A 26189-nucleotide genomic window follows, 5' to 3' on the forward strand; every position below is an offset into this window, starting at 1 on the left:
CGTAGCGTTATGGTTTATAAGGAATGTATGTTTTGCAAGGTCTCTTTATTTTTCTGTGGTTTCAGTGTGTGTGTGTGTGTGTGTGTGTGTGTGTGTGTGTGTGTGTGTGTGTGTGTGTGTGTGTGTGTGTGTGTGTGTGTGTGTGTGTGTGTGTGTGTGTGTGTGTGTGTGTGTGTGTGTGTGTGTGTGTGTGTGTGTGTGAGAGAGAGATTGAGTAAGAGAGCGATAGAGTACTCTGGGATTCCTGTGTGAGTATAGGACAGCCAGAGGCAGAGAAAGATTGTTTCATTTGTGTGTTTGTGTGTGTGTGTTGGCAGTGATCGCTCCCTCAAAGCACATTCCACCGCAGACCACAAAATCCCTCCTTGTCCCTTCTCTAGCCTTCCTCACTCTTTCTCTCTGTTTATTCTCTCTTATCTCTCCCTCCATCTTACTCTCTCATCCTACCTCCAACCCTCAGCATCTTTCTTCTTTCCTCTTCCCTTCCACTCGCTTGCCTTTGCTCTCGGTTTTCCATCTTGCCTAAAAGATTTGTCTGTGTGGATTCAAACTCTTTCCCTGGTGACTGGGAGTTTCTTTTGGCAAAGTACTGCACAGTTTAGAGTAGAAATCGGTCTGTGTTTGGTTATAGAAGAGGTGGGGCTATTCGCTGGCATGAAATGAAGAAATGAAAACAATTCGGTCAGGAGAAAGCTACCTGTTACATGAGGATGACTTAAAGATCCCCTCCAAACATGTGTTAAGACATAATAACAAGAGTCTGCTTGGAACAGTAATGTGTGTCTGATGTCAAACTCTGCACGTACATCATTCGTGCCATAAAACTCAAACATCGTACTGTAGGAACAAGATGAAAAACATATTTTTGAGTGGAGAGGGACTTTATACATTTACTGCACCCGTTAACCTCTCACATCAGCCTGAATCCCCCCTTCTTAATCTGCCCCTACAGCTGTCTACACACTGTAAAATTCACAGACATTTTAGCTGCTAAAATATGGCTTCCTGTTCAGGGAATCAGTCATTTTTGGCTAACTGGGCTGCAGGGTACCTTTTTTCTCCCCACTGTTGCTGCTTCTACTGCTTCCTCTTCTACTGCGATACCTCCATGCAGACACACTTACTACACAGTGGTGACACCACCAGGGGAGTGTGTTATTGTCTCCCACCGTATGGCTGTTTTAAATGGCAATTTGAAGCTCCGCTGGCTCTATAATTAGCTGTGAGCTCCCACAGGAGAGGAGAAAAAAAACGGCTTATCATCTCTCCTTTGTAATTACACATCCGAGTAGGGCGACAGACACACACATAAGCAGACAGGAGTGCAGATGCGCAGACATAGGAAGGGCGTGCACGACGTATCAGCATCTACAAGCACATTTATTGTTATTTACCACCTGTGCTGATACGTTAAAGCTTCTCTACCGGCGTGACTTTCTGCCTGTTTGCTGAAGGAAGTGACTTTTACTTTTAAATATGCAAACGTGGAGATGAATGACAGCGCAGCAGGAGAACAGACAGCCCCAAAAATATGAGTGCTGCTTTTTCCTTTCCAGAACACCCCCCTGCGTGTCTCACCCCGGCACGGCTGTGAGGCTCTCATGCAGCAGCAGATAGACATAAAGAGGAAGATGGAGTGTGTTAGAGGCCGAGGTCATTAATCTGACTGTCCGCTGCTCTCTCTGTTCCCAAGACAAGAAAGCAGGGAAGACGAGGAGGAAGACAATGCAGAGGACAGGAGGAAGGGAGCGTTGAAATCGTGTAGCAGCTGTCCCAGAGAGTAGCTACCTCAAACCCAGTGTGTTAGCTATGTCAGCCGTCAAGTAATGACCTATTCTTTAAATTCCTTAATTTATCTTAAGCTGATTGGTCCGCCATAAGAAATGATTTTATAGCTACCAGCTAGTTTAGCTTACAGCTGACCTGACCTGTCAGCATTTGTATTCAAGTCCAAGCTACAGTCTTCTTATCTTTGCTTAAATCCTTATATTTATTAAATTATTGGGGGGTTTTTTTGTTGTTGTTTTTTTGGTGCTATTTTAAGCTGGGTCAAAACAAAAACTGTAATATAAGCTTGCAGTTCATAGGTGCTCTCCGCCATTTTAGCATTTAAAGGTCAGTTGACTCTGCATGTACTACAGAGCCTGTGAAAACAGCTGTATGATGTCTGCTGTACCTCTGGGGGGATCTTTATGAAGTCTAAGAATCCCAATGATGTCATCAGGGTTAACCCAGCTCAGTCTAAACATTTATAACAGAAGGTCTGTTTTAGAAACTGGGGGTATGGAGTTTGAAAGATGTGGGTATATTTACCAAACGGCAAGGTTCCACGGAAATTATAGGCCACAGTTGGTTTCATTTTTGACCCTGATCCATTCTAGGGACTAAAAATCAGGATATTTCTGTTTTTGACCATTCTTTTTTTATTATTCTGTAACTTGCGCGTTACCTAACTTTACTGAAATGCAGTACTAAATTGCTTGCATACCCCTTTAAGGTATTGCTCGGTCATAAAAGTCATCATGGGACAACAATAGAGATATTCTTTTCATTGTAGTGATCCCCATTACATGCAGTATATACAGTATATCTGCATTAGATGATTTTCTACTGCAGTGGTTCCCAACCTGGAGTCCGCCAAAGCTTCATGGGGGGTCTTAGCATTTGGTTCACTCCTGTGAAGAAAATTGAATGTAAAGTGTCTAACAGAACAATGGCCAAGCATCAGGAACAAGAAAACACTGAATTTGTCAGAAAAAAAGCCTATTAAGTATGTATTTACATAATACAGACAGAGAATTGTATAAAAAGTTCCCTAAAAATGAAATAACTGCTCAGAATTCATCAAAATCACTAATTTTACGCAAGCTTCTTACAGTTACTGAGTTCCCTATTTGGGTTAATTGTACAGTTTTGAATAGAATGTGAAATATGCATAATATATGTCATCGAATCGTCCCTTTAGGAAAAAGGCTGGGAACCACTGTTCTACTGTATAGTAGCTGCTCTATAAATTAAATAAATTGCAGTTTTCTAGACAAAGGTAAGCTTCAACCTTTTCCACATCATAGACTTCCAGGTGGCTAATGGACCTCTTCCACATGTTTGTGGTATGAAGTAACATTCTTACTGTTACCATTTACAATAAGTGTATAATAAATGGCAGATATCCTCCTGGATTGGGGCTATGCAATTGATACCATAAGGAAAGGAGCCCTGATTTTTCTTGCTGGACCTGAAGACTGTTCATGTGAAAAAAAAACCCCCAAAAAACAACCTTGAATGATTCTGTCTGTTGGTCATTAAAGTCTCATTAAGCCAATTCTCCCAATGACAGCACAAGTGATCGCTGGTGATCTGTTTGTCACTGCTGGTTTTCACTAGCTTTTATCTTAATTTAAGACCAGCTGAAGTAACTTTGATGAGTCAGTCTCCTCAGTAACTCTGAACAAGGGGGGAAGAGGAGGCAAAGAGGAGGAAGGGTAGAAAGGGAGATTGGAATGAGAGCTCCCCATCAAAACTTGGTTGTGAAAGCTACTGTGTCAGAGATTTGCTTTCCATCTGTACTTCTTCTGCATTTCTTATTATCTTACCAGCACAAATTAATAATTCACGGCTCCGCTGTCTTTTTAATTGCTTTTCCTTAATGTACTATCACCTCACAAACAAACCGGAGTAAAACAAATATTAAACTAAACGATAAACTGCTAACACAAACACACACAGTATTCCTGAGGCTCATCACTCACTTATAACTTTGCTGTGGCTGTGTATAGATTCATATTGTGTGTGTGTGTGTGTGTGTGTGTGTGTGTGTGTGTGTGTGTGTGTGTGTGTGTGGCAGTGATAAGCTTGTGGCCTTTGAAGCAAGGCTGTCCTAAACGTGTCACTCTCATCGCTCTCTCTCTCTCTGCATCCCAGAATTAATCGCCGTGGCAACAGGCCAGAGGAGGAGAGCAAAGAGAAAGAGAGAGACATTTATCATTCGTTTCAGCAGACGTTCACCCTGTGACCGCGCTGTGACATTGTTTTCTTTATTTAGTTCATTCGGGCCAGCAGCTGATAATTTATACGCACTACCCCTTTAATAATGAGTCGTAGCCTTCTCGAGGTGGGGAGGGCTCTTGTTTACGCACACACACCCACACATAAAATGCTCAGTCAACATTGAGGTCTTGACCGCTCTTTGTCAAAGTCAACACACACACACACACGCACATTGAAGGAGTGGCAGTGATGAAGTATCTTTTCCTCCCGGTGTTTGCTCCACTCAGCCTGATCCAAAGCAACAGCGTAGTGTGTGTGTGTGTGTGTGTGTGTGTGTGTGTGTGTGTGTGTGTGTGTGTGTGTGTGTGTGTGTGTGTGTGTGTGTGTGAACATACAAAGCTGGTGTGTAGCAACTATTGGAATTTCATCCTTGAAATTCTTTTTCTTTTCTTTTAAATCCATACCCCTGTGTTTACCTTGAAGACAGCAGTGCAGTGGTCCTCGAGGCCTGCACCTCTCTGCTCTTGACAAATTGAGCTAGTTTAGCAGTAGTTTCACCACTCACTGCAGGCCAAAACACACACCACACACACACACACACACACACACATACACACACACACACAAACGTACACTCACACCTATGCACGCTGCTAGGCTCCACTATACACAAGTGTGTTCTGCTTGGCTGCTCATGTGTGTCAGCTGAGCTGGTACATCAAGGGGGAAAAAATGCAAAAGAGAGGGAGCGTGACAAGTTGAAGAGAGAGCGGGACGAGAGAGGGACAGATGGATAGAGAGAGAGGAGAGGAAAACAAAAGAGAAATGCAATTGTTTCCAAAGCTCTGAGGAGCGAGCGAGAGGTGGTGGTGCCAAATCAGATACTGCGAGGGAAGTGAAACGCTGTGCAGATGCAAATACAGCACACACACACACACACACACACACACACACACACACACACACACACACACACACATCAGCGATAGAGCTAGAGAGATGAAGATTTGTCCTCACTTGTCGTCATCTCAGAGCTGTCAAGATAAAACTATTATGGTGGAAGTGTGAAAACAATAGCTCAGGGCCAGCAGTTATATTTGGGTGCAGAAATGCATCCTCTGTCCTGATTGTTCTCTCTCCATTAACCTGAGCGCTCTGTTTCACCTTGAAATCATCACATGCTACACAGGGCATCATTACACATGTTGAAACACAGGGTTGAGAATCTGTTCACCACTGCACTGCTTTGACATAACAGGGTATCTGCTTACTGCTACTTCTCCTGGTGGAGCGTTGCCTCAAATTAGCACTCTACTGCTGTGTTTAAAGCAACAAAAATGCTTCTGAGCAACCAGAGCACGTGTGCCACTCAGCAGTAATGATGATATTACTGCTACAGTATTATTGCTCCTATTGCTCTACAGTGCTGTACCACTAATAGAAGCAGCATTAGGTGGAGTATATATTAACTGACAGCTTAAAAAAAAACATTACAACTCTCAAAGCTAACTTTTTCTGGAGCAGCCTTTAGAGGAGGATGGGTCAGTTGAGCATACCCCACTTAGATATGTTGACATGCAAGCAGATTTTTTATTATACATAGGTCTTTTATGACTTCCATGTTAGTTCATAAGTGAAGCATGAAAGTTATTTGTTGGCACTGGAAATATAGTTTATAGTGGTTTGACCAAACAACCCCAGTGCTACCTGGACCTAGACTGACAGCCATCGAAGCATCAGTAATTCTCTGTCAGAGATACTACTGGCCTTGTGTTTGTTTCAGGTAGCTGATACACAGAAAAAAAAGAGAGAAAAAAAATAAGCAAAAGTAGTCGTTCACATCATATCCATCAGGGAAAAGTTGTTCGTAATTCATAAATTTTGGACCTTTTGGGCAAAACCTTGTGTGCCATCATCAGCCAGTCGTGCCTATCGCTCCCTGTCAGTTAGCTGGAAAAATAACGTGGAGGAGCAACCGACCCGTCCATTGGAGCTTTTCACTGCTCATCAACATCTAGCTCCGGTGTCTGCGCACAGCACTCCTGAAGTCCTGTCCTCACAGTGAAGGACACTGACTTTGCACGCTCTCCAAACTCGTTACTGAGTAACACGTTTACTGCCCGACATCACTCCCTGTGGGGGAAATTCTCTTATTTTCCTCATCTTCTTCCACAGGAAGGTCAGATGTGCTTCAATGCCACCTTTCTTTCTCATGACCGCTTCAGCAGGAAGAACGGCTACCAACGCTTTTATTATTTTATTGTTTGGTGATGCATTCGAGGCATTTACCAGGGAAAGATAAGGGAGAACACACACTCTTTAAGCATTATATGATTTCAAAATTACAGATTTACACGCGCACAAACTCACCTAGCTGCTTATAATTACAGTCTACCTTACCCACATTCTCCCAGCTGGTCCTAGATTTCATAACAGCAACCATGCCGTTACATTCTGCATAAGCACGTGGATGCCATTAGTTTCACATTGGCCTCAGCCTGCAGGAGATGCCTCGAGGGGGAATGTGGAGCCACTGTTTCAGCATACAGCCAGACCTAGTTATGTCAGAAGCATTCTCAGGTGTGGCATGGCACAGTGGGAGCGAAGGAGTGGAGGAATGAGGGGCCTCACAAAACCTACCTTAACAAGTTATTTAATCCAATCTTAAACTGCCAACGGGCAGAGACGATTCCACTCGATTTCAATGCAAATCAACTCATTTCAAGACAGTGAAATTAATAAGTTGTAATTTTTTTTTTAATGCCAGTTGAGTGATCTGCGTTATTCTACTTTGTTTCATGACACAAATAAGTGAGACAGCAGTTGAATTAAGGGCTCTTTTATGGACACCCGCTGGCAGAGTTTTTCACTTCTTTAAAAAAGAAAAGAAATGACACTAAATCACTGAGAATGACAGGCATTTTTTGCAGTGGAAGGATGGGGGCGAGGTGGATGTGAGGGGATAAAAGAGGGAAGGAGGGAGGGTGAGAACAAAGAAGAGTGCAAGAAGACGATGAGAGAGATGTAGAGATGAAGTTAACAAGAGGGGCAGAAAAGAAGAAGAGAGTGTCGGCAGAGGGATGAAAGTGAAGAAGCAAAGACGGCAAAGAGAATGAAGAACGAAGCAAGTGGCCGTTCCAGGGACCGGTTACAGCTTGTGGTTATGATAGGAGCAGGCAGGGGAGGCGAGCTGTGTGTGTGTGTGTGTGTACTGGAAGACGGCTTGTGAGAGCAGCGCTGAGGGGAAAACTCAAGTCCATCATGCTTGTGAAAGATTAAAGAGGCCTTAGACCCAGAAACACACACACACACACATATGCGACCATGGCAGCCCAGCCCGGCTGACAGCAGAGAAAGTGCTGCGTCCTGTCGTACTATCTGACAAGAAGGGTACAGACGCAGCACCGGTGAAGGGAGCTGCGTGCGCGTGTGTGCTTATCTGTGTGCTCCTGACTTGAATAGAAAGAGACGTCTTCTGTGAGTGTCTTCTGGTTATAAAGTGTCATTTTAGAGCACATATTTCCCCAGCAGGGATCTAAGTCAAAGGGATGCAGTGACATTTTGACGCTCCCAGTGCCCTGCTGTTTCAATGAGAGATCCTTACAGTGCTAATGGTGCTAATAAAGCAGGCCAGGGGTCTGGGGAAGAAAAATAACATCAGTATAATTCGAGCTGTTGTCAAGTTTATACCTTTGAGGATTTTTAATGTGAGAGTATCTAATTGCTCTTGCTGCTTTAGCCACCCCTGTCACATCCTGGCAAGCAGAGGCAGCTGAAAGTGAAAACGCTACACTGCTGCTCAAAACAATGGCTACTGGAAGACTCACATGTCAGCGCTAATTTTCCAAGTTTTTGCATGATTCCCTTGTATTGAAAATCTCTTTTTTCTCACTTTTTTATAGTTTTGGTCATCATTCCTAGGCTTATAATAATATTTTACCCACTAAGTTAATATATGAGATCTGTTAAGGTGGCAGTAGGGCAGTTACATGATCATCATCAGGTTTCAAAAAACGATGGTGAATGATGAGATTGCCTGAACTGTCTGTTGTAATCATCCATCACAGTTTAAAGACCTTCAACTCTGACCCGCTGTACTTACTGCATATAAGTGGGAAGTAAGTGGTAGAAACGGCAAAGCTGTCGGCCTGTTAACAACCTGTCTGGTTGTCCGAACGCTCACTTCTGGCCCTGTTTGACTTTGTTGTACTGATGTCATCGCCTTTCCAGATCTCAGCAATTAGTTTCAGTTCAATGTATTCAAAGCCAGGCCATAGAAATAATGGCAAAAACTTACTGCAGTGACCCGGGTTTGATTCCAACCTGCAGCACTTTGCTGCATGTCATCCCCCATCTCTCTATCTGTTTATTTTCACCTGTCCTATCAAATTTAAGCCAATAAAAGCTCCCCAAAAAAGAAGAAGCAGCCTAATGAAGAAGAAATAATTGCAAAAACTCAAAAAACAAGACTCAAGTTGTAATAAAGTGTCATCTTCTAATCTTATGCTGGTAAGCTTAACAGACAGGAGAAAATAAACATAAAAAATAAGAAGAAATGGACAAAAAGTGTACAAATGTAAAGTTATAAGATCACAAAAAAAGACAAAGTAAACAGGTGAGCTTAAAGATACTTTATAAAGATGTGCACTGATTTGGCTTTGGGAAGCAAAAACAGCAAGTCATCTTTATATGTTTTTTAATGTTTCTGTTCTTGCTAGTGTTCCAGGAAGTCTAATCAACCTCAAAGCATTCTTGTCCGACTACAATAGCCACATATGATCAGTTTGAGCTCCAAAGCAGCTCTCCTCCATTAAATCTTTGGCATTGCCATTGGATTGAAGTTATTATTAGAGCACCAAAAAAAAAAAAAAATCAAAAAACTGTATCTGACTTAAACAGTGACAGTGTGTACTGTACATTCCCTTGACCATGTTCTCTTTTAACCAGAGCCAACTATTGTTAGCTGTTAGGGGAAACAGCTTCGTAGTGACATGCTGTCACCGGCCAGCTGTCTGCCTGTCACTCTTTTGTGTGTGTGTGTGTGTGTGTGTGTGTATATGTGTGTGCATATGTGTGTGTGTCACCTGGGGCCGGCCTCCTGTTGTGAGAGCAGCGGTGCGACAAAAGAACGATGATTAATTTCACTCCGAGTAACCTGTCTCACTGATGTGGCTCTACCACCAAAGCGTTTGTGTGTGTGGAGAGAGAGAGAGCGTGCTGTAGACTGTGTAGTCAGCAGGTGTGCTGTGATACTTTGGATGCCCTCCAGTCAGGGTCAGACGCACACACTCACATACACATTCACTGAGATGACTACCTTATAAATCCCACCACGCCAACTCACATTGACACCATTCAGTCTCTCTCCCTCTCTTGCTGTCTCTCGCTCGCTGTCTCTCTATCTCATTGTCTCTTTTTGAACATGTGACTAGTTGCCCGTTTAATTATTTACCTTTTTTTTTACTAACTCTAGTACTAAATTGAAATTCCCTTTGGAAACGGAATCCTGCTGTCAGAGTTATTAGCACCGTGTGTGTGTGTGTGTGTATGTGTGTGTGTGTGTGTGTGTGTGTGTGTGTATTCAGACCCTCCTCTCAACAGATGAGACCAAAATCAATTTCATTAGGGATCATGAATACGACGAGGAGCTGTTAACACACACACACACACACACACACACACACACACACACACACACACACACACACACACACACACACACACACACACACACACACACACTTACACACACGCCACCATAGATTTCATTAAGGAAATGCCTTTCTCCCTCCCTCTGTTCCCTCCATCATCAAAGAGCTACTTGAACATTTAGGACCCTGGTTCATTACTTGTCCTCACCGGACATTCGTAACATTGGTTTCAGTGAGAAATGCTAACAAGGTTAACAAGCTTCCTCTCTCTTTCCCCCCCCTCTCCGCATCCTTCCCCCTTTCTCTTCATCGTCCCTCCCTTTGTCCGGCCGTGTAATTAACTAGATGTTTAACAGCTGAGGTTGGACAGGGCACTGCTGTGTCTGGACACACATGCGCAGGCAGACGCACACACATAGTAGGAGAAAGAGGTCTGTGTCTGTGAGCGAAGAAAAAGTGGGGTGGAGGGGGGTTAGTCTTGAAGCAGAAACAGGAGGGAAAGGAGGACGAAGGGAGAAATCTCAACAGGGAAAGGGAAGGAAAGGAAGGGAAACGGGTGGAAGAGGAGATATAGATAAATATAGATAAAATGGTGTAAAGAAGGAAATAAAGGAATAACTGTGAATATAATAATAAACGCGGGAATAAAATACAGGTGCAAAATTGGATAATGAACTCAAAATCAATGCGTCATCATCGAGTGAGAAGGAACCGGGGAAAGGAAGTCAAATAAAGCCAACGGGAAACAAAAAGAATCAAGGACAGTTTTTAAAAAAAGTGAAAGATGGTTCAGAGAAAATGAAAAATTGATAGCATGTGGTTGTGTTCTCCCTGCTCACCTGACCCAAAGGTGTGACCGGTGGTTGAACCCAGCGTGGTATTAATCACTGCAGCACTCCAGCCAAAGCTCATTACTCCCCTTTGTTCCCTTTTATTACCTTGTCCTCCTCTATACACTCCCGACACACTTCTGTGGCACACGCACGCACGCGCACACACACACACACACACACACACACACACACACACACATCCTTCTCTCTATTCTACTACACCTCCCACCTTTGTCCCACCTCATCTGTCTCCACCATCATTATCAACTTTTGCCTTCATCCCTACCCCGACTTCTGTCAGTGAGTGCATCTGCTACAAAACAATCGGTAGCTTAAGTTCCCCTCCACTCAAAAATCAGTGTTTCTTCCTGTTGCTACAGCATGCTGTTTGAATGCTGTCTGTGCAGAGTCTGACACTAGAAGGATGTTTTCACATTCATCTGCTGAAAGTGGAAAGTTTCTCTGTGCTCACTGAAAATCTTCATTCATCACTCACATTATTGTTCCAAGCAGACATTGTATATAGGTTATGTATATACATGTCTGGAGGGGATCTTTAACTAAATGATGCCAAAATGTACGGATGTCAAGATACTGCAAGAGTTGAGTTAACCCCAAAAAAAGGACAGAGATAGTGGTGCAGTTTCAAGCTGTCTCCTTTTCTTTAAAGCCATCATCAGGGGCAGGTAGAGGGGTCAGGAAACCCTAGCTCTGCATCACTTAGGCTGACGACGTCACAGGCCTTAACTGTTTAATATAGAACATCCACACATATCAGCACTCAACATTATGTAAATGTTAACATTTTTACCACTATTTGGGCAAGATTTCTATCAACTAGGTCAACTTTGTTCTGGTTGTTTATGAGGAAGTTTCATAATGTCAGACACAGGGTTGTCTTAAGGGTTCACTTCATCTGGAAATTGAGCCTTTTTGCCTCCGTAAAGAGCATTATAACCAGGACATTTCATGTGATACACAACACAACTTTTGAATACTTTTTTGGCTTAACTCTAGTCATATGTTTTGCATAAGAGTGGTTGTCCTGGTATCAAAATACCACTTCACATCTGATATGAACTTACACCTTCCTGCTGCTCTTGATACTGCCTCCAGGGCAGCTACTTCTGACTAGGCAGCAGGATATTATGTGCACATTGGAGGCGTCCTCACAAGTAAAGTGACAACCAGTGTTTGTTCAAAAGCCTTTTTGTTTAGTTTAGAGGACTTGTTGGAACATTTGTGCAAGTGTGCGTACTTAGGCATGCATTTATAGAGCTGTGTGTGTGTGAGGGTTATAGTGTCCTTGGTAATATCAGTGTTGGTTTGGTAATGAGCCTAATCCCAGGAGGACACAGGAGACAGAGAAGTCCAAAAGAGGGACACACGGGATGGTAAAGATGGGGAGAAAGAGGGGATGTAGCTCCAAAGTCAGAGCATGGGGCTGCAGACTCATTAGGAAAAGTCACCTTTAACTTTCTTCCCGATCCCAACTTTCTCTACAGTGTTGTCACCTTAGCGTTGCGTAACTCAAGGTGGCCTGGAGAGACCGTACTTCAGCTGAAAGGTCAAAGACATGAGGCATGTCTTATTGCCCTGTCCTTAAGCAAGACACGCAACCTGTTCCTGCTTCCTCGACGTACATCACCCTGGAATAGAGCATTAGCTTAAAATGCCTGGAATATAAATGGAGAATTCAGTAATTACACCCAGCTCTGCATCCCCGCTCTGCACGATACTTCATCTTCTGCTGAAGTGACTGAATTGATATGTCATTTAAGCCTGCATATATTCCAAATAAACATTGTGTTTTGAAACTAATTTATTGGTGGATAATTTGAATGCAAATAGCAGCAATTAATGTTTGGCGCACTCATCGGAGAGTGGCACTGCTGAGCAAGATAAAAATACATATGATTGTCTCGCTCCAAAGAGGTAAACTAATCAGTAAGTAAAAAAACAGTCTGCTTTAATGACTCATAAGCTGTCAGTAACATCAAAGTGGGAACCTTTATGGGGTTTTTTTGGTCTAATAATTATCCTGGGAGCAGCTATTAAAGCATATTTAATAAGCGCCTTTTAAAACAGGTAGACACTGCTTTTGTAGTAGAGGCTCTTTCATCTTATAGCCTGGGCTCTCTGCTAATAAGTTCCAGAAAGTGAGAAACTGGACATGAAAAAGTTCCAGATGCCCCACTGTCGCCCCTTTTTCTCACTTTTATGGCTTTGAATTTAGTGAGCGCAGACTACACAGAGGCAAGAAGTGGAAGTCCAGGTTCAATAAAGTTTTCCACTCAGTGTGATTGCACAGTCTGCAACATCTCTGTGTCGATTCGAAGAACAGCAAATGAAAGAAGGGAATATTTGGAGGGTTAATCCAAGTTTTCTCACCCTTAAGTGCTGCCACTTTCTCAGTGAGAAGTCTGTTTGGACACACTAACTTCCAGAGAGCAGAGGTCGCAGAAGGAGAGCAGAAACCTGCAGGCTAGTAGACTAGATGAGACTCTACAGTCACCTGCTCCGGTCTGCAGTCCCTCTCTGTGCCAGCTGACCTGAATCCCACTCCAACTGCCCTCTGCCCCGAGCTGTAGGGCACGCTCCATGCTCCTATTCCCCCCTCGCTCCACCACAGTCTTTCACTCTTCATTAGTGATGCTGCGGCTTGGGGCATGTAGCAGTTTTGGAATAAAGTGTTGTTTTTTTTCCCCTTTAGTGAGCGTGTGAGTGAGCGTGTGTGAGTGAATGTGTGAGCGTAAGCTCGCCCAAACTGCTGTGGACAGAGAGAGAGAGAAATCATCAGAACCAGAAATACAAGGGGACAGAAGGTCACACTCACATCAATAAAGGTTTCAGTGTGTGTGTTGTGTTCATGTGGGAGCAACATAAGGGACTGCTAAAACAAATGACCTTTGGACAGTAACAACTGGGATACACCTTATTCACACACACACACACACACACACACACACACACACACACACACACACACTTACTTTTGAAAGTCGGGAAAAGTTCTCCATTTTGCAACTTTTCCAACACAAATGGAAATGTCCAGATGCAGTCCATACAAAAACCTGTTGGAAAACATACACAAGGATTAAAGTCAAAAGTGCAGGTGCATCAGTCTACACAACTGACCATTTCTTGTACTGTGATTGAGCAGTCTGATGGCTTCTGGAACAAAACCAAACTTAACATACCTAACATTTTAACCTTTTAGTGTAAATTCATAGATTTTAAACTCTCAATGTCCCACTGAGTAAACTCCTCAAAGCTGATTTGTCTAAGCACTTGACTTTTAACCAAAGCCGCTTCCTCCTCTTAAGAAACAAAAGCACACAGGGATGACAGCCTGTCTGTTAATGAACCTTCTGTTCGGAAAAAGAAAAAGATTAAGGAAACTCTGGTAGTGATTTGGCAGATAATAACCACAGAGACTGTTGAGACTGAGGAGAGAAAAAAAAAGAGAGATGACGGAGTGAGTCTAGGCGACAGAAAAACAGAAAAGTTGCAGCAGACTAAACTGCTGTCAGGTGATGGATGAGCAGATGGAGGTCGGGGAAATTAGAAAGAGAAAGATCTAGACAAAAAAAAGTACAGAGGGAAGGAGAAAACCATTTACTTGCTGGTACACAGGCAGCAATCCACATAACTCTGTAATTTTGTCAGTAGACTTAACACTGTAAGCACCAACAAAAGAGCCATTATTTAGTTGTGTACTGTAGTTAGACCCTCTACAGCGCCGCACTATAACCAACTGGTACAATTCTGAGTTTCAGCATAAATTGACAACCAAATGAAAGTGCTGAAATTGTCATCTGTCACTTCAGTAGCGTGTTTTTCAGCTGACAGGAACATTTAGAGTAAACGTTTTAAGAGTTACACTAGATGAAATGGGAATTGGCTGCTTTTACATGAGGTGGAAGTGAACACATCATTTTCTTCAACATAACTGCTGTAGATGAGAAGACACTTGACTTGATGGCGTGACTTGCAAAAAATTTAAGTATTCAGCAAGATTTTTTTAATAGTTTTTTTTCTGAAAAACTGTGTTCAGCACTGACCAACTGATGTTTGACGATAGTGATAAAGAAATGCACATGGGAGTATTAAAATATAATGATGGTGCATTATACACAGTACAGCCCCATAACCACCATGTTGAACCGCCATGTTTCTACAGTAGCACCAGCTTTCCGCTAACTACCTAGCTGAAGCTAACTTTCAACATGGCTTGCTAACACTACTTGGAAGCTGACAGACACAGGGCTCTTCTCATTTCTCTATTTTGTGGCAGCCTGTCTCCTCTCTCCTCCGTCCTCTTGCCCGTGACCCTGAAATCGATCTCAGCGCGCCATCTTGAAGGATGTCTCAATTCCTAAAATACATCTGGAGGAGAGAGGAGGCTTGCCTGAGGAGCTATGACATGCACATTGACCGTGACATGTAAAAGAGGCGTGACAATGGACAGATGATGAAGATGCGCCACGCATCGTATTCAATTCATGTTGGTTTAAAATGATGGCTCCGTAGAAAGGATGTCACATTTTGTTAAATACCTGTTGCCTCTACTCCTCTCTCCTCACGCCTCCTCTGCTCGCATACCAGTTAGGAGGGACTGAGACACGAGGAGAGGAGGCGAGGAAAGGAATTGAGGGTGTTCAAACTGAGAAACAAGAAGAGGGAACAGCTTCTGCCTTTTATTATCTAACATTATTCTCATCTTCAAATCCATGCCTGTTGTCTTCATCAATGACCACAATGGGAATTATCTATTGTTTTTATACCTGGGGTATATTTATCTCTGTGAGCCCTCTGGATTATTCAGAGGAATCCTGTTTTAATTTTAAGAAACATTGGATTCTAATCAAGACTTTGCCATTTTTCTCTGTCTTCTTCCAGATTTTGGTGAACTCCATCTCCCAGCCTGCCTTGCTGTATGAGAATGTGGTGGTGAGCAAAGGGAGCCCAATCCTAAGAGATCTGCTCTTCAGTCCGGAACATCAGTACTTATACGCCCTCACCGATAAACAGGTATGAGAAGCACACATAATAAGATGATCTACTGTGGCCCATAATGCAGCCTACAGTTGCCCTTGACAACCGTAAGGAAATGATAACTAAATATCATTTATCTTGTCTAGCGATACGTGACAGCCTATGGCCTACAAATACACGCACACCTAGCTCAGTGTGTGTGTTTGCAACAATATGCACACACTGCGTCCATATGCTGTGTTCATATGCTCATACGAGTGTTCATAACAACACATACAGCCTTCCTCACTACTCACAATATACAGAGTGAAGGTTATGAAGACAGTGCAATAGCACCGTTAAGACTGCATCAGGAAAGATGTCTTACAAACACACTGGGGGTGGGAGTGAGCAATCAAGCTAATTACACTCATACAGTACCACATAAAAACTGCACAAAGACAATTGCAATTCAAGCATTATTACACACACATGCTAATTAAAATAATGAATATTAAAATGTGTCATATATATATAGGCTGAAGCCTCAAACCACCATTCCACCAGGGAGGCAGTATACATGCAACCTTTGCATATTAATTGGAGTGAGAAAGATTTATTTTTAAAGTGTGACAGCCAATATTTTGCAAAGACGTGAAGATGAATTTCGCTGTGACACTTTCACGTGTGAACAGGTCTCAAGTATATATTTTGTAGAGTAAAATTATGCAGCTGAAAGATGGATTCATTTGTTGGCATTTGTTACATTTTCAAGCCAGGTCTTAAATCTTAAAACCTGTAATTCTTTACACATTTTACAGAATTATACCAGAAAGTTTAGGACATTCTTCATAAAATAATAGATGGTTTTCAGGTAAACAAAAAAAAAAACTAAAACAACAAAGGAATAGTCACAAAAGCAGTTTTTGGACAATAGCAAGTGATGCTCAGTATAAATATTTTACATTTTAAGATGCATTGTCTTATTGACTTGTCTGTTCCCATAGTGATATTACTCCCATAGAGTAATATGTACGATATAATCTTGCCGTCCTGGCATGTTGGATGTACGTATCTTCACCCATGAGAGTCTGATACTGCAGAGTTCGCCTCTTCTTCTTCGTTTACCTGCACGACTCTCTTATCTCATAACAGTTAATGACTGTGATGTGCTAACCTTCAACAAGACTTCACTGATACATAGACAGTAGCTGCCATGTGAGTGCTGTGTAATTTACCAGCAATTATACATAATTGACTTCCATGTGTCTGAATAAGCGCAGGGAGGAAGTGGAGTGTAATTGATACCAGCGGACGGCGTCGGTGTTGATGTGACAGGGGAAATAAGGCCCTTCGATTATGGATAGCGATCCAGGAAGCTGAAATGTACTATATAGGGAGATGCATAAATACATATCCAAGCAGAGGGAGTCCACCCACACAAACACATACATATTACACAGAATCGTGTACGTATGCAATGAAAGAAAAGGTTGATTCAGACTGGGATTATATTCTCAAATGTATTAACATTTACAAAGGGGTTCAACTGCAACATTAACAAGATTAGAAGCAGTAGAAAATGTGTTCTTAGATTCAAAACCCTGCAGACAGTAGAATAAAGCTAGTACAGAAGTATTAGTTATAATAAGCAATATAACAAAAACTAGTGGCAAGAAGGTCAAAACTCTTAACAAAGATAAGAGAACACAAGAGCTTTGGGAAACCTCAGGAATATATGTTAACAGAAAAAGTGTGAGCTGTCAACAGAGACTATACAACTTAAACAATGATATCAGTTAGAATGATAATCCCAACATTGGGCCTGTGTTCTGCGAGTATCTCTGTTTTAGGGAGCAGCTGCTCAACAGGATGTGTTAAGGTTCATGCCGGGAGTGTTATCAGATTTTCCCTTTTAACTCCTGTCATCTGCATTAAAGATGACTGCCATTGCCACCAGAAAGTCTTTCAATTATTAAAGCCAGTGTTTTATTTTTGATGAGCACTGATATGTCCACTACAAGTCTGTGCATGTTAGTGCAGTGACTGTAGGGAGGTCTAGTGACAGGAGAGAAGCCTCATAGAAACCACAATGCTTTCTCTTCGAGATGATCCATGGTGATATTTTATAAATATAGCCAGTAAAGGAATGTTACTGTGTGTGTCTGGCACGGTTTTTGCTTGGAGAGGAATTGTCTTCTAAAACCTGGAGAGTGGAGTACAGTTAATATACTTATTTACTTTTTGCTGAGCATTTGATAAAAAGATTGGTACCTCTGCCATGTTTGTCTGTTAAATCTAAGGCTACAGCCAGCATCATTAGCATAGCTTAGCATAATGAGTGGAAGTAGGGGGAAACAGGTAGCTTAAAAAATACACATTTACATTTTTATTAATTAGCACTTTTAATTTGTTTAATCATCACAGAAAGAGAATTGGTAAAACTAGCTGTATGTTTGTGGGCTGTAAAGATGTCTTGGCCGTGCAGAATTACTTACAGAATTTCTGCTGGTTGCCTGGCAACCTCATGGTGACAACAACTATTCCACCCCCCCCGTCTTTATGCTAAGCTAAGCTAATTGCTTGTTCCTACCTAACAGATATGTGAGCAGTATCCATTTTCTCATTTTGTAAGAAAGCGAATAAGCATATTTCTTAAAATGTGAATTAATTCACCATTAACTGTTAAAGATATTGGGGATTTATGGAAGTTTGTCTTTTCATGTGATACGACTGTTGTAGGCTACTAGCAGTTTCTGCATCAGATCTGTGCTGTGGTTTAAAATGTGTCTTTTCAGTCTGTGTAATTTTGTTTCTGTGAAAGTCAGAATCACACTAATTGACAGAGAGGATGAGATGGAATGACCATCTCTTTGTACAGCAGTAATGGTCTTTCACTTTCAGAGTTTCAACCTTGACCAAATTCACAGTCCAGTCAGAGAATGAAACAGAAAAGGAGAGAGAGGTAGTGAAAGCTGAGGAGGTGGGAAAATATAATTGGTTTGCAGGATATGGTCCGTTCCTTTCTGCGACTGTTCCTGCCTCATCTGTTCAATATTCTTAGGGGTCCTCACTTCTGTCTCTCTCAGATGGAGTGAGTTTGTGGAGTAACTGTTCTCCCAGTAGCGGCTTCAGACAGCATAGAATAGAAAGAGGATCTTCCCTGTGCTGCAGAATGTGAACTTGTGTACCAGACGGTAGAGGACCAGAGTGTGTGCAGAGCCTCCGTGGCCTACTGATGAGCAGTGTCTTCCTAGCCACAAGCTGTCTGGACTAGAGATAATGCATCGTGGTTTAAGGTCGCTGGCCAGGCCCAGGGGTGTATAAACTTCTGCTGTTTTCAAGCCAAAAAAAGTATCCCAAAGGAAAAACTATAGCTGTTTTCTCTGGACTTGTTTAATTGATTTCAGGGATGCAGTCTATTAAGGAAGAAATAACCAGAAAAAGCACAGAGTTGAACCACATTTGACCAGCTGTCTTGAGACAGCTAACGTTTAAAAATGAAGCCACTTTTGCCTCCAAAATGACTGCCATGGGTTGTGCCATGCCCACAAGGGTCCAACTGGGAGCCCTCTCCCTTTTGCTCAGGATGAGAATGTAATGATATTTATTTTTTACTAGGGACAATGCACATTAATCAACACTTTAATGTACATCGGCTGGAGGTAGCTCATAAGCTAACTGTCTTCTGTCTGCTGTCAGAGAATGTTCAATATTATAGCTATAATTTCATCCTCTGTGTTTTATTAAGGACATTTGGAACTAACATCAGTACAGTAAACTTATTGCTAACATGAGTCAGGTGTTAATAAAGAGTGGCTTGTACAGCTGATAATGTGTTTGTCAAGTTATGTGTTATTATCTTCTTCTTATCAAGAGCAGAAAGGAGTTCAAAATACAGAAAAAGTAAAGTAAGTTTTTTTTTTTTTTTAGGGGAAGTAAAACAAACTGCAGACACATTGATACATTATCACTATATAGAGTTGTTTTTGCTAACATGTTAGCAAATAGTTGCCTAGTTACACATGTAGCCGACACAGGGGGACATTTGTATTCATCTGGGGTATTTGTTTGTGGCAACATGATGAATGTAAGTTTCATATTCATTCTCATTACAACTGTGTTTGGTCCACAAGGGAGGCTTCCTGAGGGGAATATCCGGCTCTTTAGCTGCCAGACGCTGGTTAGCAAGTTGCTAACGCTGTCAGACTGCTGTTTAGTGCTGGGTAGGTACGCAGCGCAGGGTTAGCAGGACTGCTTGTTTGAACCATGGACGTATAAAGGGAACTAGATACAGCGTCGGAGGGTATTCCATTCATTCTTATGAAAGCTGCTCAGAGGCCCATGAAGCCCAAAAACCCACTTCCCACTATAATGAATGTACCTGGATGAACTTCTGCTTTAACGATAAGCTAATGCAGCTCGTCTGGACTTTCTCAAGGTCATTGGACTGAACTGATCCAAATCAAGTACAATGTGAGTGTTTGTGACGCTCAGAAAAATGTGACCACAGTTTTACAGTTGCTTCTTTCACAATGGAAACTTATGTGATAAATCATTTTTGGGCCAGTGTGCATCACGTGATGGATGCCATTGCTGTAATTACATGGTTTGGCCACTATGTGAAATTGGCTCCAAAGCCTGCTTCTCTTCCTGTGGGCTTGGTTTGAACCGGAAAACCAAAACAATGTCTGCAGAAGGAAGTAATAGATAGACCTCCGGTCCTCAGTGAGGTCTGCATTGGGACTCTTCTCACCACTTTGCTTGAAAGCCTGTTATATACATACTGTCTTTGATGATCACTTTCAGAAGTGAGGCAATACCTTCGCCCTGTTTGTCCTCTTCTTCTTGTCTCCTCCTCCTCTTCATCCTTCCATTCCTCTCTCCTTGTTGAATAATAGAAATGCCAAGTGATGAGACCTCAAACATCAAAAAGCCCATTTCCTAGCTTGACAGAGCAATTTACCTTTTCCCATATTCACTCACACACATAATTAAAAGTGGTGGATTGGACTGCAGTGTATAGACTGCGTATCTGTATAGCAGCACTGACTCGCAGAGAGGCAAGCACACACACATACTGCGAAAACATAAAACTGTCCGATTCACTGCGAGAGGAGAGTTTTCGATTAGCGAGCGATGGATTTATATATGGCTCTCTTTGTGTCTCTGCTACACACACACACAAACATACACACACACACACACACACACACACACACACACACACACACAGGCACTCTCGCCATGTTCTTTCACTCTGTGTATCTTTTCCTGCCTCTCGCTTTTGGTCTATCTCTTTCTGTTCAGTCGTATCACGTCATTTTTGCGCTCATAAAAATGAACAATGGGACTAAATCAGTTTTATCACTGCCGTTGTTTCCTCGTTACATGGTCAAATTGTCCCAATCTAATAAAAACAGCAGGGTAAGAGAGATTTTTCATCCTGTCATCGGCCTCTGTTGTGGACGTCCGTGAGACAGAAATATTTCTTGTGTCCTGCATGTCCCTATGGATGACATCATCTAATTGCTTTAAAGTGAATGACTAAATGGGTTACAGCTCATAATCTATTGATTTCTACTGTACCTTTGTACCAGATTACTCACTTATCATAATAATTACCATTCTTGCTTCTTTCTATTCACCGATTTCCCATTGATATTAGTTATTCTTTTCTTTCAATACAGACTGAAAGGGCTTGAGGGCTGAGTTTTAGTTTGTTTTGGGGATTGTAATCTATTAATTGTGTTGTACAGTATGCTTGTGAGGCCAAGCCCAGTCTGTGATTTTTTTTTTTTTCTGTGCCGTAATTTCCACTACTGAGCTCACAGGGCAAGGTCGCGCTTCTCCGCTTGTAAAACAGCTTCGTAAGGTGACCTGTTGGCAGCAAAAGCCTTCGCCTCTGCCTCCTCGAGGCCGCCCAGACAGTGGCATAATGGTCTGATGATGTACCTCCGTGTATCGATTTAGCTACAGTACAGAAACGTACTTAGCCGTACTGTACTGCACAGTAGAGAAACCCTACCCCTGGCACCACATCAGAGAGGGTTCATATTCAATTCACTCAGCATTTACTGCACTTGGAGGTCAGGGAGAAAAGACTGCCGTGCGCTCCTTTTTTAAAGCAGTTTCTTTGGTGTTTGTCCAACTTTTAAGTTGTTAAAAAATGTTAGTGAAGACAGGGACAGGGAGAATAATGAGGAGAGGATACTGAAATCTACTGGTTGTGCCCTTGGCCCTGTCAGCTAATTGGTGAGTTGGGTTTTGGAACGGCACGTCTTAGCATTTGTTTTGCGTGGGCAGGTTGAAATTAGTGACGGGGTGGTTTCGTTAAGACTACTGCTTGAAGACACTGTCATTTCAAGCTGACGACAACTGTGAATATCATTTCTGAAGTCTCTGAACAAGACATTGAAGTCCTTCAGGGCTGCTGCCGTCTAAAGCTCAGGTTTAATATTTGACTTTTACTGACCACTGAACCCCCTCGTGGATTTAAGCAGTGGCAATAATTAACAGACTTTATTTCAAATTTTTTTTTTTGCATAATCAAAATGTGCAGTTTCTCCAAAGCAGATGTAAACAGCCACTCTGGAAAAAAAGAGCTGTGCCCGGCTTTTCCTGAGGCGGAGAAAAGTTGTTTAAGTTGACAACGGTAGAGGAAGTGCTGCTGGAAGTGTTGATAGCAGTTGCTCCTGTGCTCATTAACAGTCTGTATGGGCCCATTGGATGTGTTGTGAGGTTTTATTGGGAGGATTCGAGAGCTGGACGTGGTGGTAGTCAATTGAAGAAACACAGTGTGTGTGCACATCACACTGCCTCAGTACCAAGTGCATTTGACTCAATTTGTGTAGAATTTCCTAAAATATTTCATGTTTTTTCTGTATTTTTTATATTAAAGATAAATAATCTCTAGCATGAAACAATGAAGATGGCTAATACTTTAAACTAATTGCTTTTTAAATATTATATATTATTGTGTTATTATATCAATCACATATGTACAATGTGTCAAAAACTCAAAGAAATTATTTATATACTAGACTCTTGATTCTTTTAAATTTAGCATTGCCTAGCATGTTTCCGGATGGCATGATATCTTCTAAAACCCCTCCTTCCTTTACACAAATACACACACGCCAGCTGTCAGCAGTCTGTCAAGGCAGAGAGATGAGTGATCTGCTGATCAGAATGTGATTTGTGAGATGGTCAAAAAGACAGACAGAGAGAGAGAGAAAAAAAGAGAGAGATATGTCTTAATGTGGTTGAGAGGAACGGCGTGACTTGGGTCTTGAAAAAGGAAATGGGCTAAAGCTGATTTGTGAAAGAACTAAACTGAATGACTGTGAGCATGTTTGTGTGTGATGAAAAGAACGAGAGAGGATGACTTTGGGTGTATCGGATCTTAAAACTTGAAACGTTTGTATGTTTGAATGCATGTGCAGATTTTTGGAACACCGAGTACCATAAATCATACACATATATATAGTTACAGGTCCAATATATAACATTGAGGAGGATCTGTTGTAAGAAATGGAATATAATGTTCATAGGTATTTTTTATTAGTACATAATGATAATGAAAATAAGAGACATGTTATCGTTTCCTTAGAATATGTTGTTTTTATCCTCCTCTACAGAGTCCTCCATGTTGAACCGCCATGTTTCTACAGTAGGCCAGAACGGATAACCCAAACACTGGCTCTAGATAGGGCCTTTTGCATTTTTCCTACCAAAGTTTCTCCTTTGCTTGAAAGGGAAGGTCAGGTGTGGGAGTTGTAATTTGCAACTACACCGCTAAATGCCACTGAATCCTACACACTGATTCTTTAAGAGAACAATTTCGTATGTCACTGTAAGAGTTATAGTTATGGATCAATACTACTCTTCTATCGTTATCTTGAATATCTAGCTACAGCCAGCAGATGGTTAGCTTAGCTTAGCCTACAGACTGCACTGGGAGAAACAACTAGTCTGGCTTTGTCCAAAATTGACAAAATCCACCTACCAGCACCTGTAAAACTCATTTCTTATCACTTTGTATCTTGTTTGTTTAATCCATTACAAAACTGTAGTCACTAATAGGCATGTATGTTCACATCATACCATGCCCAGTGTGGGTTTAAGCTGTAAGTTGTAATCTTAGCCTGATCCAGACAATAGGACAGTAATGTCACACACAGTAATTTACCTCCCCCCTACTATCTGTCTTGTGCAGAAGTGACACAAAAGAGAACGATGACAAAGAGAAACATGTTGAGGATTACTGTGGTTTTGCTGATCATATACGCTGTCAAAGGCGTAGCCTCTGGATATGAAACTACTAAAGTTTCCCAATTGTTCTCTTATTGTTGGGATAAGGCTAATACCTGCTAGTGATTACAAGAGCTTATGAAAACAAGAATGTACTTTTGGATAGGGATGATGATGATGACAGAGAGATCTTCTCTCCACCCGGCTCTGTATTTTTCTTCTGTTTCTCTTCGCTCTCTGTCTGTTTCCTCCACGTTAGTGTCTGTCGGTGTCTACTTGTGATCTATGGCCTCATTTGCTGTGTTTTTCATTGTGTCCAGCCAAATTCATGACAGATGAGAGCATACCAGAAAGACAAAGGGGCAGAGAGAGAAGAAAGTAAATTGGACAGACAGATAAATAAATAAAAGACTTTAAATTTAAGAAAGAAATTTAGATCTTGCTATTATTTATTATACACGTGTGTGTGTGTGTGTGTGTGTGTGTGTGTGTGTGTGTGTGTGTGTGTGTGTGTGTGTGTGTGTGTGTGTGTATTTATACTGTACGTCTCTTATCCAGAGTGGATGTACCTCCATGCTGTGTATGTGGTGAGCACCCTTGTTTTCACTGAACTGTTATTCACATCCACATGTTAAAGTTCATATACTTTATTAACTCACATGTGCCGACCATCTTTATGTGCAAAAAGTGTACGTCAGAATGTGCACACCATAAATTGCATATCTGCGGCCACTTTGCGTGTGTATGTATGGCAGTCTTAAAATCCTGCTGGCGGGCAGAATAAGCCATCCATCAGCCTATTGTGTCATGATTGTGCCTTATATTCTCCCCCATATTATACAGATGGGACAATTACAGCCAGGCCTATAGCTGCGGCTAGCCGGGACCGCACAGGCCCCATATGTGGAATGAAACATCAGTCGCAATTACATTTGTGTGTCTTTCTCATCCATCCTTCTCTCTGCGTCCCTCATCCCCCGCCTCCCCCTTCTACCACTCTCTAACCCCCTCCTCTCATCAGCCACTAGGCAAATTAAGAGCCTCTCTATCATGACCCAAATGAGAGAGCCTCATTTGTAAGCTGTTATTTATTTGTAATAAACGCCCCCCCCCCCCCCCATCATCTCCCCCTACTCCCCCTCTTTCCTCCACTCCAGAAAAACATCACAAAAAAGGGTGAAAAAAGCGTCTGAATCCCAATGGAAGTTCTTTGTTTCTTTTCTTTTTTGTCACAAATGCTGTCCATTATCAGTTTGAAGACTAAAACTAACAGTTGAAATGGACATATTTTCATTGCAATCTCATTCGTTCTATTTTGCCCTACCTCCTCTCCTAATTCCCCCCTTCCTTGCCTCCCCCCCTCCCCACCTCCCACCACTGTCCACAGATGAATGTGTTTTCCTTCTGCCGCAGCAAATAGGCTGGGGATGAAAATACCATATTTAATATAAATAGGTGGTTCTCACTTACTTACTGTCAGACACACACACACACATACACACACACACTCACTAGGCACCTCAGTAAGACAAAGAGTCTTTGGCTGAGCATCTCCCGTTTCCCATCCCATTATCTGTTTTCTAAAACTCAATAATTGAACTGTTCCATTGGAATACATCATCCGCCCCACTACCACAAAGCCCCATTGAATAAACTTCTCTCCCTGGCTGTTGTGCTTGAGCGTGACATGTTTTTTTTTTTTCTCCTCCCTCTATCAGATAGGCTGTATTACTAGCGTGGTATTTGTCCAGGCGCGAGTAATGACTGCAATTTGCTGCTATTTGGTGTCCTGTAAGAGGCCTGCGCCTGGTAATGGTAGCATTATAATAGTTATCAGACACAGGTTACTATTATCATGCTATGAATCTGCCATAAGCTATTGTGCCCAACTGTACATCAGAGTGACACAGGAGGAAGAGATGTACAGTCTGAGGATGAAATTGAGGGATTACTGTCATCACGTTGAGAGGTGTGCTGTTATGAAAGCTGTCTAGGGATGCAACTTTAGAAATAACATCATACTAGGAACATGTTTATCCTTACCACAAAAGGCACTTTATTTGTATTGGAATGACTTTGCTAATATAGCGCAGCTCCCAGACCAGTGGAAGGTTTTTGCTTCTACACTGTTGACATTAGGCGATTTGAGAAGGGATGGGGGGAGGGGGGTGCCATACCCCTTGTTAGCAAAATGTCCAAAATGCATCCCCCTTGTTAACCTGCCACTCCCCTCTCCATCGCCTACTAACAGAGAGAGTGCAAGGGCAGCAGGGCGGTTTAGTTAGTCTAGTCTGTCTTACTCATTGATGCTTTATCTGACTGAGGCTTGTGTAAGTTAGAATCTATGGCCCCGACCATGGCTCTGAAATATCAGCAGCCTAACTGCGCTGTGTATTGATATATCCATGGCACTGTCCATGGTGCTGAAGTAGCAGATGGCCCTTTTCTCTCAGTCCCGCTCTTCTCCCAGTTTCGTCTTGGATCTTTG

The 26189-nt window shown here is 42.1% G+C and overlaps 1 protein-coding gene across 3 annotated transcripts in view; it reads left to right on the forward strand.

The window, feature by feature from the left end:
• The window catches only part of LOC127377737 (plexin-A1-like), a 260122-nt gene that overhangs the window by 109526 nt on the left and 124407 nt on the right, over window positions 1-26189 (forward strand). For all 3 annotated transcript variants that reach the window (XM_051425884.1, XM_051425882.1, XM_051425883.1), the window contains exon 4: window positions 15374-15505. In XM_051425884.1, the coding sequence (XP_051281844.1) occupies window positions 15374-15505 (132 nt within the window). The remainder of the gene's footprint in view (window positions 1-15373; window positions 15506-26189) is intronic.

This window comes from Dicentrarchus labrax, unplaced genomic scaffold (assembly GCF_905237075.1).
Source record: "Dicentrarchus labrax unplaced genomic scaffold, dlabrax2021, whole genome shotgun sequence".
NCBI classification, from domain to species: domain Eukaryota; kingdom Metazoa; phylum Chordata; class Actinopteri; family Moronidae; genus Dicentrarchus; species Dicentrarchus labrax.